Below are 18,058 nucleotides of genomic sequence, written 5' to 3'. Positions count from 1 at the left end.
TTAAGAAGAATAATCCTATTTTTGTTTCTGCCACCTATAATGAAAGTTGATCAACTTTATGTTTGGAGTGTGAGTCTTACACTCTCGAAGGTTTCATGCTTCATACAGCCAAACCAAAGAGTCTGGCCAATGCACATAACGCTAGGTTACTGACTTACAGTCAATAAGGCAGCCATTACTATAACACCTGGAACTAAGTGTGCCACATATTATCTCATTTATAGCACCCTAATATTTTTTTGGGAAGAAATGTTTAGAAGATACTCTGTTATTCATGTGTCATTAAAGTAATAAATTCTTATTACTGCTAACAGTAGGATACAAGCATGTGTATCTATACATGTGTCATATTTAATTTGTTATATTTACAGAATATTCTGTTCTTGTTTGAATAATTTCCTAGCACTGTACTGTTACTTTGTTAATTGCTGCGCATGTAAATTTTACAGTAACAAGTGTAAATCTAATCAATTATTGTAATTATCCCTCTGAAATGTGCTCAAGCATATGTAGGACAAAACTCTTGGAAAGATTTACAGCCCATTGTTCATGTAACAATACATGTTTGTATATGTAAATAGATGACAGAACTACCTTGAGTATAATGAGCTATTTATAGCTATTGAACAAGTCAAGTCACAGGAAGAAATGCACTGACTAACTAACTTCATAGATGGTGAGACATTTCCCACAAGTGCCTCATTTTTAGAAAAAAATAAAGGTGCATTTTATTAGGTTTCATTTTGTTGCAGTACTACAAGTTATACAAGTAAAGTGAGTATTGCTTGCTTTAGGTTACTGTAATTTGCAGATCTGTTCTGCAGTTTTTTAAGACCTTCAATGTAGTTGTTTGCTTATAAATTATTGGTGGTTTTTAATCTTTTTCAGACAAGGTACCCCTTTGAGGGTCAGTCATTTTTGAGACTTGAAATATATCCATTTGTAAGGAAATATACCGATGGGCACGCTGATAAAGAGGTAGAAAGAGTTTGTTTTTTGTGAGCTATGCATGTTGTGCAAAACTAACGTGGAGTCACTGGAAGTGTGCTCCTAATATTGTCCAGTAGCAGTGTGGATAAGGTATGCTGCCAGAAAACCATAATTGCAATGCCATCTAATTAATACTTAAGTATATAATCAAGTATGTTCAATCCTACTTGATTCTTTCTTCCAGTTCCTGTTTTGAGTTTACCAATGACTCCTTTTTTAACAACAATAAAATTAGTCAGATTTCACTCCACGTGTGGCCAATTTACTGGGAGATAATTGTTTGGATTAGTTTGGATTATGCCAAAGCACCAACACATTTTTGTTTAGCACATCAATTATTGCTCTTCAGGACCATTAATGTACAATTTAATCCAAGGATTATTGAATCTATTGATAATTTGTTTGTTGTTAATTATGTGTGAACATTTCACTGAATAGACACCAGAAAACTAACTTGAAGATAATTTAAAAAACGTACTTACTTAAAAATAATTATTTAAATCTAAACTCTGAAATTTTTTAAAGCAAATTTAGGAGTCAAAATAATATTTCAGAAATCAACACTTGTATAAATTTCAATAACTTCAAATAGTTTTCTAAAATGTTTTTCGGATCTATGTATATCAGATCCCAAAGTCAGTTCATGCAAAGGTCAGGCAATATGTGGAATATTACTATAGGTAATGTACAAACACTAAAATATATTTTGTCACAGCTATACCTTAATAGACTTACAAGGGCTGGATGGCTTTCTTGATGGTGTTGGTGAGACACCAAGGGAAGCAATGGGAAGCTTTGGTCAGTTATTAGAATTGACATTTGGGCCAAAAAGCCATAATGCCCAGCCTTCTGTCAAGTGTATTTAGCTATATACATTTTATACATATGTACATAAATTATACATAGCTAAGTGCATTTATATCTAATATTCAGAACTGGACTTGTTGGTGGGTGGTGAGCTTCTGCCATAATCAGCAAGTATGCATACGGCACATACTTACCCTGTGCAGTCACTCCGCAGTGATAACAGTACCAACATCCTAGGGCACCACCATCGTCACTGCCAACTCTACGGTGGACTTCTGTGGATACAGCATTCCTCCTCACTGATTGGACAATGTAATTCCAAGTGTGCATTACTCCTGCAAGTTACATTATCCCCTTCACTACAGATAAGAACAGTTATTGCAGGGCACTGCCATTTGCCTTCTTTTCTTCCTGTAGACGATGATTGGCCATCTTGACTGGCTGTGCCTGGAAGATGTAACACCTGTGCAAGTTCATTCATTCCTGGTTCATGCAAGGGAAGCCGGAATTGGAGAGTGACAGCTGGGAGGCGATCGGGCAGGTAAAAACAGTTATTACAGCGGAACATTGCCTGTAATCTGTCTGGTTGCATGACATCAGTCTGCAACATTCTCTGTTAGCCTACAGTGACTTCATTACAGACCCCTGAGGGCTGTTCCTCGAAGCTCTGTGCTCGCAGGAAAAAAGTTTAATAACACTGGATGGACAAAGGACCACAGCTGGATTGCAGAGCGGTAAATCTTTAGGGGATAGCATTTGATATAGGGTGTAAAGTGCAGCAGGACACTAGAATTAGAATGAACTTCAAAACTGAACTTTAGGCATATATAAAAGTCTCACAATAATGCAGCCATGTATTTAGTAAAAAAAATATTCTTGATATCAGCCTTTTTCCATTCCCTGTACATCAACACTTTGTGTTAGAGGGCAAGAACTCGTTTTCAACTAGATGTGTTATATGAAAATGTGCTGACAAGGAACATGCTGATGGGAGGCAAGAGCAGAGTGGGAAGAGCTCAGCCTACTCCTCATTCACTGTCCAGTCATCGGGTTGGGGTGGAGGGAGGACACTGCTGTATTCTTAATTTTTAGTCTTGTGATTCATCTGGCTGTGTTATGTGAAAGGGCTGTGTAAAGCTCAGGACAGAATAAACACAAATTACATTTTTTTGGCAGGTGCATTAGATTCTTTCTATGTATTTCTATCTGTTTGTTAGAAGTTATCTTTAACTTTCTAATAAACACTTGCATGTGTTGTAGGTGCATAATAATACACATAGAAATTTGCCAACTTGTAAGTATAAGTTCTGTTATTTAGTAATTGATTTTCTATTCTCTATAACAGTCTTCTTGACCTTTTAACATAGGGAAACCCTTGAAATAATCTCCAGGTCTTACAGAACCCCTTCTATAATTACTATATCCACAGCTTACAGTATATTAGCATGGTGGTCATTGAGAAGAATGCTTCTTACATTGCTGGTCACTGGGAAGAACATCATTCTTACAGATAGCCAAAAAGAACATTGGTGCCACTTCAACTGAGAGGCACAACTTGCTCATTACTCAAGGAACATCTATCAACCTCTAGAGGTACCCTGGTTGATAAACACTGCTCTACAAATAGGGATGAGCATCTCATAACGTGCACTTCAACAGAATGCCAGTGAGTCAGAATTAAACTTGGCTCTCAGTCATATGTTGCCTGTTATACTTTAGAAGATAACTGCTGTTCTATCGTTAGCTACAAACCTGTAGGAACAGATATAAAACTAAAGCCCATGTGAATGGTATGAAAGCAGTATGTGATTGTGGTTTACACAGACAGAAGTCTGAAAGTTGTGTCTGCAAAGGATGGAGGATGGGTTCAGGTTTTCACACCCTAAATTTCAGCAATATTGCTTAAGGCAAAGTTATCCCTTTTAAATCTCAGGATACAGGGCTCTTAAATACACTTGTGGATTCTGTCTGACTAGGCAGAGCTAAATGGCATCATAAATTCCTCGTAAGGGTGCATAATATTTCAACTCACATCTCTCATAGAAAAACTGATATAAAAATAGAAGAATCTAAGTTTTTTAGTAGTCACTTAAGGTGACCATGGACAGTTGATCTGGCAAAGAACAGATACAGAAATAACATCTGAAATAGGAATCTCCCTTTTCCTTTGGAAAAAGGGAATCTTTTTTCCAGAAATTTTTTAACATGTCCGATAACTAGCAATGCACAAAAACACTGTATGCCAGTCTTTTGATACACGCAAAGTCCTAATACTTCCAGTATTTTGCTAATCAATTGTAGTACTTGCATTTATATTATTGTACAGTGCTGATTAATATATTGTTGCTTTTAAAATAAAAGATAACAATATTTTTTAAAGTGATATACGGTCAGGCATAATTATCTCAAAAGGATGGCATTTTAATTTATGGTATATTTATTTTAAACATTTCTGCAAGTTGTCCCTTAAGTATAAAAAATTGTTATGATATTTATAACTGAAATGTAAAATGTTTAGCGTAATGAGAAAAAAAAAAACAGAAACAAAAGTATCCATGCAGGTATATTTATTTACCTATTAGATGTGTTTTATTACATAGCGATATCAAATTCTTTTACTTGTAGCGTTTACTAGAGTACATTGCTTTCATCTATAGAATAGCAGCAATAAGAGCAGTTTCTATGAATGCTTTGAATGCAGTGACCCTGCTGTATCCCTCTCTCTCTTGTCTGCTCAGTGACTGGTCTGTCAGCTTGTGCTGGGAGATGAGCAGAGGTGGATATAAATATCGTGGTCAGTGGTAAAGTGCTATGGCTGAGCTGTTGGAGAAGATCAACACTTCAGACAAGTCTCTAGCAGCTAACGACAAGTTGAGATCAAGTTCGAATAAACTTTGCTTGAGTCAACCCCCTTTTAGAGAAGACTCCATGCAAGCTAAGAAAACCACACCTCCCTTTGAGCTAAGCAGTTGGTTTCTTTGATCTAAGTATAAGTGGAGCTGGTGTTGAGGTATTTTTAGAGCAATTGACTCCTTAAACCACGTGTGCCCACGTTGATCAGGATGACTGTTCAATCGGCGCTTGTGCCAATCCTACTCTTGGTGGTGGTTTCGGGGATGGTACACTGCATGCCGCTATTATCTCCCCAACGAAATGACACCCTGGATCGTCGCTGGGAGACACTCTTCTCTAGGTCAATGGCTAGGATGCCAGGAGAGAGAAAAGATACAAACCGGGAAAGTGACTATTTGCTGGGCATCAAACGCTTACGGCGACTTTACTGCAATGTGGGCATCGGATTTCATATTCAAGTTTTACCAGATGGCAGAATAAATGGGATGCACAATGAAAATCGATACAGTAAGTAAGGTTTTTTTTTGTTTTGCTTTAAAATATACAATTATTTTTTAAATTCCACCATGACCTCGGTGGCAATGACCTGCTTATGAATTTCTTTGTAACAAAATGTGTCTATTCCTATGTTTTATAAAATTATGTAGAATTACATTTTTTTTATCTTGTAAAATTGCTCAGTAGATTAGTTACACCGATTCGACTTGATCTTGCTGTAGTGCCTAAAGCTTAGTGCAAAGCTGGTAAACATAAGATAAAGTTAATTGTAATAATTAAATGAAGCAGGAACAGGAAAGTGACACGTAAAAAGAGAAGACTGGATTGTGTTCTGCTTGGTTAGAACAAGTCTGTGTTGCAAGATTAGTGTCATTTAAAATGTGATCTTGCCTCGCTTGTTTAATAATGTTGTATTAAAAGAATTAAAAAGTGATAGGTCAAGTGCAGGGAAGTTTGGATTTACCAGATTTTTTCAAGGGGAACTAATAAGGGCATTGGAAGCTGTGATAATCTCTTATTTCAGTAGTATTCAGAGACCCTTCTTCTGTAGAGACAAATTCTTAAGCCAAGAGCTGATGTCAGGTGCTGTGTTTCAGTACATACTTGCCGGACAGACATAGAAACTTTAAAGAATCAAGTAACAGCTGTCACTCAAAGCTGTAGATTTGCAGAGAATATGGGTATTTATGTTGACAACAAGCTACAAAATATCACATATATCATCATATATTAACATTGCTGTATATATATCCTAAACGATAGATATTTAGCTTTGTGAGCATACCATAATATATATAAAACAGTAGGATTTATGGGATTTGTAAACACAAAAAAATATATTAAATTACCCTAAAAAAAAATTTTAGTCTATAAAAATATAGTACAAGAAAAGCAGTAATGTTTAAAGTTTTAAATATGTGTACCTGAAAAAGGTAATGATAAGGCAAACAACATTTGAGTTTGTGCATTCAAATATTATAAGTATTTCCCACTATTTTAAATCATTTTTATTCTAGCTAATAATGTCATTGGAAAATAAATTTACTTGGTTTAAAAGTATTGAAAAAAATCTATACAAGTTGGCCAAAAAATAGAAACCTTTTTAAGTAAGTAATTTAAGAATTAGTAAATTAGTAAATTAGAATTTGATATACTATATGGTGAAAAATCAAATTTAAAGATCACTTCATTGTGGCAAATTTTGTAAATGAATACACTGCATACATTTCTCCATTTTGTGCATCTCAGCATGGTTTAATTTGGGTTATCATTCTGTAAATGTATATTCACAGTGATGACCACGATGTGTTTACAAATGTATAAGTAGGTCAACCTGTAACCATCATCAGCTATGGTAGCAGACGGGCACTATCTCTGTTACCTTGCAGTAAATGCATTTGAATGCAGCATTACCTGGTCATTTAACTGAGACAGTACATGGATTTGCTGCACCAGAAGATGCTACACAAAAACCAGCCACCAAATTAAATTGCAGAATGTAAAATTTGTAAATGCAGTTTGATCAACAAGTTGCATTATACAGAAATGTATGGCAAACAGATAGCTGTTTACAGCACTGAAAGATGAGATGTAATTGGTTGCTTTGGGTTTCTGCCATGTTACATGTCAAAAATATTTTAAAGAAAAAGCTATCATGCCTAGTGTTACATCTACCCATACTTATTCACACATTGGGTTAATGCTTAAACAAATAAAGTTAAATGAGGTATATAGTCAAGGATTTGAAAACTAGTATTACAGACTTTGGTGTTGGATTTCAAGCATAGTTGGAAATTGCTTATACAGAAACTATCTACCTACCTATCTAACTAATATTTAGGCTGAGATAGAGATTTACTTGTGTTATTGTTGCTCTTTAAAGGGAAAAACGTGTTTAAAACATGCTGCTGATCTTGATTTACAAAAAATATTTTTCTAGCAATATTTGAAAAAACATAATATTTTTTTTTTTTTTACCTTTACTTACACTTGTATTCAAGTGCTGGTGAACAAGCTCTTGTCAGTGTCAACAGATGCACTTGCCTACATGTAGTAGCAGATTGTAATGAAATCTTACATGACAAATTGATATCACTTAGAGCCTATCATAAGGAAAAAGGAAATCCAACTAAATACAGAGATTTGACAGCCATCAAATGAATTCCAAACATCTAAAAGTTTTGTGGTATGCAAAAAGCACTACGTACTTGCCAGGAAGAAAAGCAGAAAGAATACAACCTTTATTATAACTAGAAGCTAAACAATTGTCCTGTATATGATGATTTTTAATCCTGGAAGATTCTTGTATGTCAAAAAACTAGAACTGAAGATGTGTTGTACTATAGCTAAATCAGTACATTTTTTATGACAGCTTCTGTTGTCTTATACATGATTTGCCATAGGTGCCATGCATTCATATTATAACAATAACCTAGCCACACTGTTCCTGTAGTGATTACAAAATGTCCAGTTGTTTGAAAAGTAAATGCTTACTGATAACGTCTATCTACAATATTATTATTATTATTATTATTAAGTTCCAACACACAGACTATTAGTACTAGCACATCTTGCAATTCCTTAAACGGATGCATGGAGCTAAGCCTATGGATACACACTCTCCTGATAGTGTGGTCCATAATATAAGGTCTAAAAGCACCTCAACACACTATGAAAGAACCTTCAGATCATCAGTTAAGGACTTTAAGTCCTTGTTCTGTTATTCTTTCTGTCCTGCATTATTCTCCTAAAGCCTAGCTTTATATTGGAGAGAATCACAGTCATGTGAAAAAAAGCCTGCCTTGACATTTGCAGTCTCTTCTCCTTTATCGTTCCTGCAGTTTAATCTGATGCTGAGGACATATTACTGAACTGAAAGATGAACAGAGCTTATGGAACAGGTTATTGTTCTGGAGGTCTGCTAGGAGTATCTTCTGCAGACTTTAAATTATGTTGTAGGTTGCACCAGGCAGTAAGAGTCCTTCAATGTGTTTAGGCTCAAATTTCTGTTGAAGACATCACAACAGCATGTACTAAAATGAGAGGTTGATTCCTGAAATCTGTTACTGTTAAACAACCATACCTGTGAGATTTACCCGTTATCTGAATAGACAAATCTTTATCTTTAGCTGCCCTCCTGCAGCTGAGAATAAGTAATTATGAGTATTGTCCTGATATGCCACTTCAGATGTATGCAAAGTTTTTTCCCCCATACTATTTACAATAGTGAAAACTACTAAATATTATTATTTATTTTTTAAATGGACATAACTATTAAAATTAAAGAGATGTCGGAATGCAGCTAAAGACCTTAATGAAAGATGTCATTGTTTTCTTTGTAGGTTTGTTGGAAATCTCGCCAGTGGAAGTGGGAGTGGTTAGTCTGTATGGTGTTAAAAGTGGGCTATTTGTTGCGATGAATGGAAAAGGAAAGTTATATGGCTCAGTAAGTATTACACATTTATACTGTTCCTTTGAATACACTTCTCAGTCATTAGAATGTTGTGTCAGATTTTCTTTTTAATTGATAAAAGAGTGAAAAAACAATTTTAAAGGGGTATTTACTGGTAGAGAATTGGAAAACATGAAGGAGGTTTGGAGAACATGGAATGATACTGTATATCACAATGTTTCAAATTGGTACTCCATAACAATGACAACATTCCACCCTGTCCTAATATTCTTCTGTTTCTATAGGAAAAAGGTTATAAAGTGACTGGCTGCACAGATTTGCCAAAATTATGTAAATATTTATTGTGATGACAAGCACTCCCAATGAGTATGGTGAATCCCTATGTTGACTGTATATAGCTATAAAGATTTGAAACTCCCATGAATATGAACTGAGCTGGCTAACACACGGGTTAATGGACATTTGTATACTTAATTATAAGTAGCTGGACGCGTAATGCTGTGTAGTTCACTGAATACGTAAGTGGGAGCTTTTAATAACATGAAAGTGGAGTAGTTCCAAGCTACCACTTGCATACTCCAAAGTACATGCCATTCTTTGCATTGCTAGCTAGGCGATTTAATTAATCTTGTCTGAGGTAAAACGGGAACAGGTCCCTGTAGACCATTCATGTTGTAAATCAGACGACGGTATACAATAAACACCAAATCTTATTATTTATACTGTTATTCATTTTCCAAATTTATATAGGACAGATGTATTACACAGCTCTTCATGGGTTGTGTAGAGCATTTTACATAAGTTCCAGCCCCAGAAGAACATACAGTATAATCACACCCATAGCAGCAAACACATTCCAGGCTACTATGAGAAACCAGTTCACCTAACTTATTTTTGTAAGGAAAATACGGCTTCCTTAATTCCACAGAAACATGGAGAGAACAGACGAATTTAATTTTGATTATTATTTAGTCATTGCACTCAAAGTGATTCTGCTGCTTAATTCAAAGAAGAACCACTGAGCATAGCAGGGAATCAGTTGACTGACACTCTCAGAGGTGTTGGTTTCCGGAGATAATTTAACATTCAGTGTCATGCATTTAATTTCTTCTTTGCAAAGAGACATTTGAATCAAACATTGACTTTAGTAACAGAGTTGCTTTAAGTGCATGTTTATCTTCTCACTTCCAACCTGGAGAATCTGTTGTCACTGGAAGAGCGAGTAGGGGAAAATCTCTCTAGTGAAACAGAGACAGCATGTTAAGGCTGGCAATTCATTTTAAATTAAACCTATTGTTAGGTCAGCCTACCTACACAAGAATTATAATGTCATTAACAACACTCTAAGTTGCTGGGGCATAGATTTCTATTTGTCCAAATTCATCACCCACAGGACACCTTGTATCTCTTACATCAAAGCACATGTTCTTCAAAATGTATGCAAAATGTATGCTGAAAGTTTGCTGAGGCTCCCATATTGCACTGGGGAAAGGAGATCACATCAGAAATGTTATATGTGTATTAGGGCGCAGGCAAGATATATTTGAAAAATACATCTAAGCTGTAGTTGGGCAGTTCACCAACTTTTAACCATGAATATGATATGACAGAACATTGGCTTACAATCTTCTGCCTATGGTAGCACCAGATGCGTTCTGACCAACCATACTTGTTTGTAACTTACCGTTAGATATATTAGAAAATCATTCCTACATACTACTGTTCTCTTCTGTGATTTACTGAGCTAGCAGAGTCCAGTTGCTCATTATACGTAAAGCCCCTTTCTAACACTATCCAATAAAATGTATGTATAGCCAAGCAAAGCATACATGTTTATGGAGCAATGTGTAGCCCTACATGTTTAGTTTAAACATTGACAGATTCTGTAAGCTTGTATGAGTACTCTTTATGTAAGATTTTATGATGCTTGGGGGTGCTTAACAGACCTTTATGTTTTACATTTTTTTTTTTTACAGAAACAATTTACAGATGAATGTAAATTCAAAGAGACTCTTCTACCAAATAACTACAATGCCTATGAATCAAGACGGTACCCTGGAATGTACATCGCTCTAAGTAAAAGTGGAAGGACAAAAAAGGGGAATAGAGTTTCCCCCACAATGACATTGACGCATTTTCTGCCACGGATTTGACAACCCTTTTACTGAGGAATCCTGGGATTAGGCTGTGGGGAAAGAACTTGGTGCACTTTGAGGACAGTTAATGCAAGAGCTGATGTAACATATTTAACTTAATTATTTAAGTCTGTATATATTGTTCAGGAGAAACTTTATTTATAGCTTTTGTATTTTTTTCCCTAATATTTTATTTCTTTTAATGTAAGCGAAATGTAGTTTATTAATTTGAAAACTGCTGGATGGGCCTGCAACGTGTTGCTATGCAATGTGCTGTAAGCCGTGGCAGTAGTGTTACAAAGAAAAATTTGGTGCCATTGCTGAGCTGCTAATCACTACTGTTTTGTACTGTTTACAAGCTGCACGCAATTATGTCAGTGTGCACATATTTCTTGGCTAAAGCAGATAAGATGAAACAAGTGTTAGGCTGAAGCTACCAATAGTGTTTCCTCCACTCAGTTACTATTAAACTGAAAGAGTGTCAGTTTACCTCTTGTACAGAAAGTGCAGTGTGAGAAGAGGACTTCACAAATCTGTTTTTAGACCTGTCAGTGCTGAACTCTGAACTACTCTGACAGTCAATCTTTGCTATGTCTCCACAGATCACATGCCTCTTAACCCCTTCTTGGGTAAAGGGTCTAGCACTTAAAATTATGGATTTATCTGCTCAAAGCAGATACACAGCTGAAAGGTGCCCAGTTGTGCACTTGCAGAAGTTTAAATGATCTCTAATTTTTTGGCCCACAAGGAACCTTGTCTTAAATACGCCCCTCACCTGCCTGCTAAATATGCCCTCCACCTGCCTGCTACATATGCCCTACACCCTGCCCTCCTCTCTGCACATTTGTCTAGTCCTGGTCTATACTTCTGAAGACAGAAGTGAGGTAGGGGCAGGGTCAGTTGGTAGAAGGACAGTGAAGCTCAGCCAAAGACAGCATCCTTCTCCCAATTCTTCTGCAGTGGCATGGGCTGGATGGATGGGGGCTGTTTTACTTGAGACACTAAAATGGCCAGCAACAGCCCTGTTGATAAATAAGCAGTAGGTGGATTTTTTTAAGCTTTGGATTAAGTAGGGAAGGGTTGGATAGTCTGGTTCTTACTGATATCTGTGTCCCTGCTGGGGATGTACTTCCTCTCTATTTGTCTTTGTGATAATTTTAATGGGAAAATCTAAAATTGTCACTGGAAATGTTCTTTTTTGGCATGAGTTATGCCTAAAGCGGAACTAAAGTCCCACAGGCGGTGGTTATTGAAGAAACAAACCGGCGATGTTCCTTTTTCAAACACCCTTCTTACCTGCCAAATCGTCGCCCCAGCTGTCAAATTTTGCATATACACATACACAGGTCAGCTTTGGTTGCCAGGGAAACCTGACAATCCCAGCTTCGAGGATGTGTCGGGAATGAATGAACTTCCGTGTGCATGCATCTTGTCATCCTGGCATGGCCAAATTCCCAAAGATCGTTTCCAGGAAGAAAAAGAATTAGGATGGCAGCGCCCAGTGATAGAGTAATGTGGGTTTAGTTCCGCTTTAAAGTCAGTCTTTGGTACATGTGACAAATTTTTATTTTGCTTTATAGAAATGACAAATAACGCATGTATTTTTACATGTTGATGCCGTGGTGATTTTGCATATTTGGGAATCCAAACCTAAATTTTGTGCTTTGCACGATAAATTATCTATTCAACAAATGGATTCTTGCTGCTTCCTATTGCCCATTCCTTTTAAAGTTTACCTGTCTCTTACAAAATCTGAGGAAGAGTTCTTGTGGATTTTTCTTTTTCTTCTATGTGATACCAAGCCCTAGTAAAGGCATCATACCCTATGGAGCTGACAGGGCACCTACTGGCTGAATCCCCCAAATAGCCGATTCTTCCAGGGATGAGACAGGTGCACTTTAAAGCTTTATCACATGTCTACCTCACAATCTCTCCATAGAACTTGTATTCCTGCAATCATGTCTTGGAACCCTTTTTTTCCCATATGTGGACAAATGTACTCTAGGTGGAAGGCAGTGCTGTCTATTTCAGCCTTGTCACGTTTCACACTATCTTTACCCTACGACTTACTTTTAGTAAGGATAATCATGGCAAAAATATTTGCAGGCAGCTGTTGGTCTGCGCTATATGGTCATCAAGTAACCTTATATTTTTCATTATATGCTTTGCAAACGTACAGCCAGCTATTGAGAACTGAAGTGTTCTTAAAGCCAGTCTGTTTAAAACTGCTACCAGTACAAGAATACTCTATTAATCCTTCCCAATCCAGGAGGGTTTGGTTTATGGGCTTAAATATTGGATATCACCGATCAGCTATAACAGGATGTATACTGACATGCTACTTTAACTGCCAAATTCTTACTTACATTCCTTATGAACTCTTCCTTCCAATAGTCAAACTTCAAGGATATCTAAATCCAAGAAAACATAATTGTATATATTTCAGTTTGCCAGTCTTTAGATGTGGTGGCTGCATTATTTTGTTTCTAGTAAAAAACATTTTCTGCAAGTACTAAAAAATTACCTGTTCTGAATTCCAGTGTCATTGTGTTTGTGGTATTCATTTTTTTAGCTATCCTTTGAAAACCACAAAAGACTTCATCCCTGTGTAATAGAGATCAGAGAAGTAGGGCTCCTCCATAGCAATGGTTCAGTACATGTTGTATCTCAAGGACAGGAAGCCTGTTACTGGTAGGATCATTGGTTGAAAATAAAGGAAAAGAAAGCTAACGCAGGTATCACATCTAAGGACTGATCTGCTGCAATATATTACGTTTTTCTTTTTGGGTGTAGATACCACTGCTGCTAATTGGTACTCCACAAAAGCTGGATCTAAAGGTTGTATACTACTAACACATCCAGAAGGTAAATCAATATCTGAAAGTCCTATATGAAGGTTTGAATCATCATAAATGCTATTACATGAGATTTTTTTTTTGCAGATCATTATTGTCAAGGGCAAGTACAGTATTGTGACTCTAATGAAAAGCAGTTTACAGTGTTCCATGATTTGTCTGTAGTTTTATACAGGTGTTCTTTGATATTGTGATGTATGTGCTGTGCACAACTGAATCCGTAATAAACAATGTATGTTTACACTGTATGTGCTGTATGTGAGGATTCATTCAAAGATTAAAGCATTCCCTAGATGCTGCAAAAAAAAAACTAAACACCCCATCCTTAAAGTACTGGGTCCTTGCAATTTTAGGTTAGATGCTATCAAGCCTGCCTTGTAAATTTTGTTTAAACTACACATGTATATGCAAACTAATTGCATCCTGTCCTTTGTTTCTGTAGAAAGTGTTAATGGTCACGTTTTAGGTGACACACAGAAACTACTGTAGAATTGAGAATTACAGAGTTGGAACCTATGTTGACAGAATGTAATGGACGGTTCTAAGTGCTTTGCACTTTAATATTTTGTTTTTGTAAATTTAAATTAGTATTTAAAAAAAATTAATTATAGGATAGTTTCACCTGTAAAGTTTTAATTTTACCCCACTGGTTCTATGTTAATCATCTATTTTCCTGTATATCCCAGACCTATGGATTGCATGGAGCTTTTACACCATTAGGTTTTTCACAATGAATGCTGCAGTTTGGGTGTAGTTGTTAAGATTTTATTGTGTGTAAACTGTCTTTAGTCAAATAAGAAAGTTTTTAAATTAAAATTTTCAAAAGCCATATCGTTTCATTAGAGGTAACATTCAGTTACATAAGGAACTAAATATTATACACAATTGTTTCTAAATTATTATTGTTTTCACCTTTTTAATCCCCTGTTACATCTTAGTGCTGCTGATCTCCAGCCTATTTGCCCAAACTTTCTACCTTCATTCATATACCATGGTACTAGCTCCGTGTAAGAGCAGGTTTTGCTGATGGTGACAATAGTGGGCTATGTCTGTGCATTGTACCTTAAACGAGCACTTGTAGTCTCCATTAGATGGCCATGTGACAGGATGACAACATGGCTGAACAGCTGAAAGACAGGGATAGAGCACTATCACAATATAACAGAAAGCGCCTAAACAAGAAACTTTATGGAAGGATCACCATGAATTATTTTAAGGCAAGCTAAAGATTTTAAATAATAGAAATGTCTTGAAATTCATTTGGCATATTAAAGCGTGTCTGAGATTTTATTGATTGGATTTATATACAGTATATTATGTAAGCCTTATGGCTAAACACAAAGTTGCAGAATTTAAATTGCTTTTAATTTTAGTGTTTGGGTTTACATAAAGTTTAAAATGAATTACTTACAGTAGGAATAGGGAAGAGGTAATCTCATATTTATCTACGTATGCCAAGCCTAAATATAATGAACAAAAGGAAAGAAAGGAGAAAAAGAAAGGCTTTTTTTTGCCTAACCATCATACAAGTTTACTCATCATGTTGCATAATAACAGATTTTTCAGAACCTGAAACGCGTTGGAAACAAAACATTTTTTATGTACAAAATACTGGGTATTCAACATCCAGTACACTCTGTTGATCAATTCTTTGTTTTGTAAAGATATACTACAGTTGAAAAATCAGTGATTTTGCAATATGATGAGTAAACTTGTATGATTGTTATGACAAAAAAAGCCTCTCCTATTCTCCTTTCCTCCTATTACTTACAGTAGGACAGAGATATTTATTAGGTTAGCCATAACTTACATTGATGCTTTCATGTATCAATGCTTTGCATCGGACCAGTTGTGACCTTCAACCATAAGCTAAAGTAACCGTAAGTATAGGTGTTCATATAGTATGATGAGTAAGAAAATGCTTTACAAAGTTCTTGACACTTTAATCTTTCACTTGCAGGATGCCTAAAGCTCATAAAAACTGTTCAGTACAGAACTTAATGTGTTTAGCAGGTAGCACAATTGCTGTAAACAATAAACCCCTTTAAATGTGAATTGGATATGAATAGGTAGTGGGAATAACAAATACACAGGTAGCTATTGCATCCCTAACAACCACAAGTAATGAACACACAACTCAAGATTATTAAATCATGCAGTTAAGTCAGCCTTATGTGTGATAAAAAGGGTAAAAGTGGAGATTAGGGTCTGCTATACCCACTAGAAAATGGTAATACGTGTTGGCCACATCCACAATTATGTATCAGGCAAAAGTCTAATGAACATGGATGGTCATTTTTTTGTCTTTTTCTATGTATTTAGTAATAAAAAATTAAACAATTAAACAAACCAAAAAAATAATGTCCAGGTAATAAAGATGGGCTAAATTTACTAAAGCAAAGGAAACAACATGGAACATGTAATAGATTTGGCCATCAGTATGACCTATAAAAGTGGCAAATAGAAATCACAAAGTAATTTCTTTACTGTAGATGTGTACTTATTACTACAACATCAACAGGACATTCATTACTTTACAAGAAGGAGCACATGACCAATACTAAATAAAGGCAATAATATATTATAATAAAACTTTTCAGTACTTAATATCACAGCACTACAAAGATTTCCCCACATATCTAATATTTGCTGCACACATCTAAGTCATTATGCACTTTTGTATTGGATCAACCACAAAAGATAGAAGATACAAAACAAATTTGCCTTCCCATTTGCAAGCTCTGAAACCACAAACATACAAAGTCAGGCCTTGACTGTTGCAGTCTAATGCGATTCTTGTAAAACCACAATTGGGATCAAAGCATGCTGTACAAACAACAATAAAAAGTCTATGGTTAACTTCTGACATTAAACAGCAACACAAACATGCTATCACTCACTGCTAAATGTCTATCCTGAAGATGTGAACAAATCTGCTATTGCTAAAACTCCAGGACCACCTTTTTTTGCTTATTCTCTTTCATTTTGCATATATTTCCGTCCTGTTTAAAAGATTGTTGCCGCTAATAATCTCAATCATTTGGTGTTAACACAAATTGTTCGGAAACCTTTCCTTAATAAAATATAGGCATACCATACCCACATGATAAGAGCTTTTATTTCTGTATTTAGTGATAATCTTACAGTATATGTGTGTGGTGTTATATATACTGACAGATTATGGAATGCAGGGGTGTAGTCGTAAAAAAAAAAAAAAAAAAAAAAAAGAAGAGGGGGCACGGTGCCCGCCCCACTACACCCCTGCCTATGTGTTACTCAAAGGGGAAGAAACTTTCCCCAGAGTGACATCATAATACAAGAACCCGCCCACTCTCCTTGGCTGGTGCACCTCCCACCACCAGTGGGGTCCTTCTCCTGACCCCGCGTGGGGGGGCAGACAGGCCAGAGCCGCAGACCATTAAAGCATTCTTTGCAAACTAAGAGTGGGCACGCGTGCCCATTCTCATAAAAAGTGAGGGCACCCACCCATGCTTGCCCCACTACACTCCTGTCTGGATGCCAGGACTTGCCAGGATGCCAGAAGAAGCAAAATAACCAAGTCGAAAACCACAGATGGAAGCTGCCATTCTTTGATTTCCAGCCCACTTGCAAAAAACAAAAACAAAATCTGAAATTATAACTAAAATTAGCGAATAGCAGTTTCTGAAGTTTATCTCAATCATTACACTAGGTGACAGGTTTCCTTTAACACATTTAGTTTACATGTACAGCAACTTCAGTGATGTGTACTAACAGCTGCTATTATGGTTGACATCACATGACTCAAAGCCAGACTATGACTGTGATGAAGTGAGTGCAGCTACTATGGACACAGTGAATAAGCTTTGTACATGTATTCTGTTGCTCTGATGATCTACCATATTACATCAATAATAACAACATGGCTGTTGAAACCATTTCCTGTCCCTGCTCTTCTATTATCTGTAATGTTAATGATGTGACATCTTCTTCTGCTTTGTCAAGGGAAGTAAAACAGCATCATTGAACAGAAAAATCTTGTCTAATATATGTGGTGAACCTGGGACATCTTGTATTTCATATCACAGTAAAATAACATTTTCCTTAACAATTGCTTGCAGGGAATGATTTTTCCAGCAATCAACAAAATAGTTTAGACATATTCTATACATCCATAGACATCTATCTTAGACATATTCTAAGACATCTATATTTTATATTAGCAGTTAGCAATTAGTTTTAACCTAGAATGCTGCCACTGTTTATCAAATTTTAGTTTTTTGAAAAATAATCCAATCTGGGGACAATATCAAATTCTACAACATCCGCACAAAGCTGACACATTGGACCTGATTTATGGAAGTACTCCAAGGCTGCAGAGGATACACTTTCATCAGTGAAACTGGGTGATCCAGCAAATCTGGAATGGATCTGATTCAGGATTGAAAAATGTGCTAACAAATAGCAAATGACTTTAAGGAAATCCATTCCAGGTTTTTGGATCACCCAGATTCACTGATAAAAGTGTA

General features: G+C 36.1%; 1 protein-coding gene across 1 annotated transcript; it reads left to right on the top strand.

The window, feature by feature from the left end:
- The first annotated feature begins 4,742 nt into the window (after positions 1-4,742).
- Positions 4,743-13,623, top strand: FGF4 (fibroblast growth factor 4). Its single transcript, XM_072422909.1, has 3 exons — positions 4,743-5,157; positions 8,490-8,593; positions 10,537-13,623. The coding sequence occupies exons 1-3, from the start codon at positions 4,860-4,862 to the stop codon at positions 10,711-10,713; spliced, it is 579 nt and encodes a 192-aa protein (XP_072279010.1). The 5' UTR covers positions 4,743-4,859; the 3' UTR covers positions 10,714-13,623.
- Positions 13,624-18,058: the final 4,435 nt, after the last annotated feature.

Source organism: Pyxicephalus adspersus, chromosome 9, assembly GCF_032062135.1.
Source record: "Pyxicephalus adspersus chromosome 9, UCB_Pads_2.0, whole genome shotgun sequence".
In the NCBI taxonomy this organism is placed as follows: domain Eukaryota; kingdom Metazoa; phylum Chordata; class Amphibia; order Anura; family Pyxicephalidae; genus Pyxicephalus; species Pyxicephalus adspersus.
This window is presented reverse-complemented; position numbering and strand designations above follow the sequence as displayed.

Excerpts from the sequence above, each read along its gene's own strand:
- FGF4 (XM_072422909.1), top strand. The coding sequence starts at position 4,860 with ATGACTGTTCAATCGGCGCTTGTGCCAATCCTACTCTTGGTGGTGGTT. Across the intron at positions 5,158-8,489 it reads GCACAATGAAAATCGATACA|GTTTGTTGGAAATCTCGCCA; the intron begins GTAAGTAAGGTT and ends TTTTCTTTGTAG. Across the intron at positions 8,594-10,536 it reads AAGGAAAGTTATATGGCTCA|AAACAATTTACAGATGAATG; the intron begins GTAAGTATTACA and ends TTTTTTTTACAG.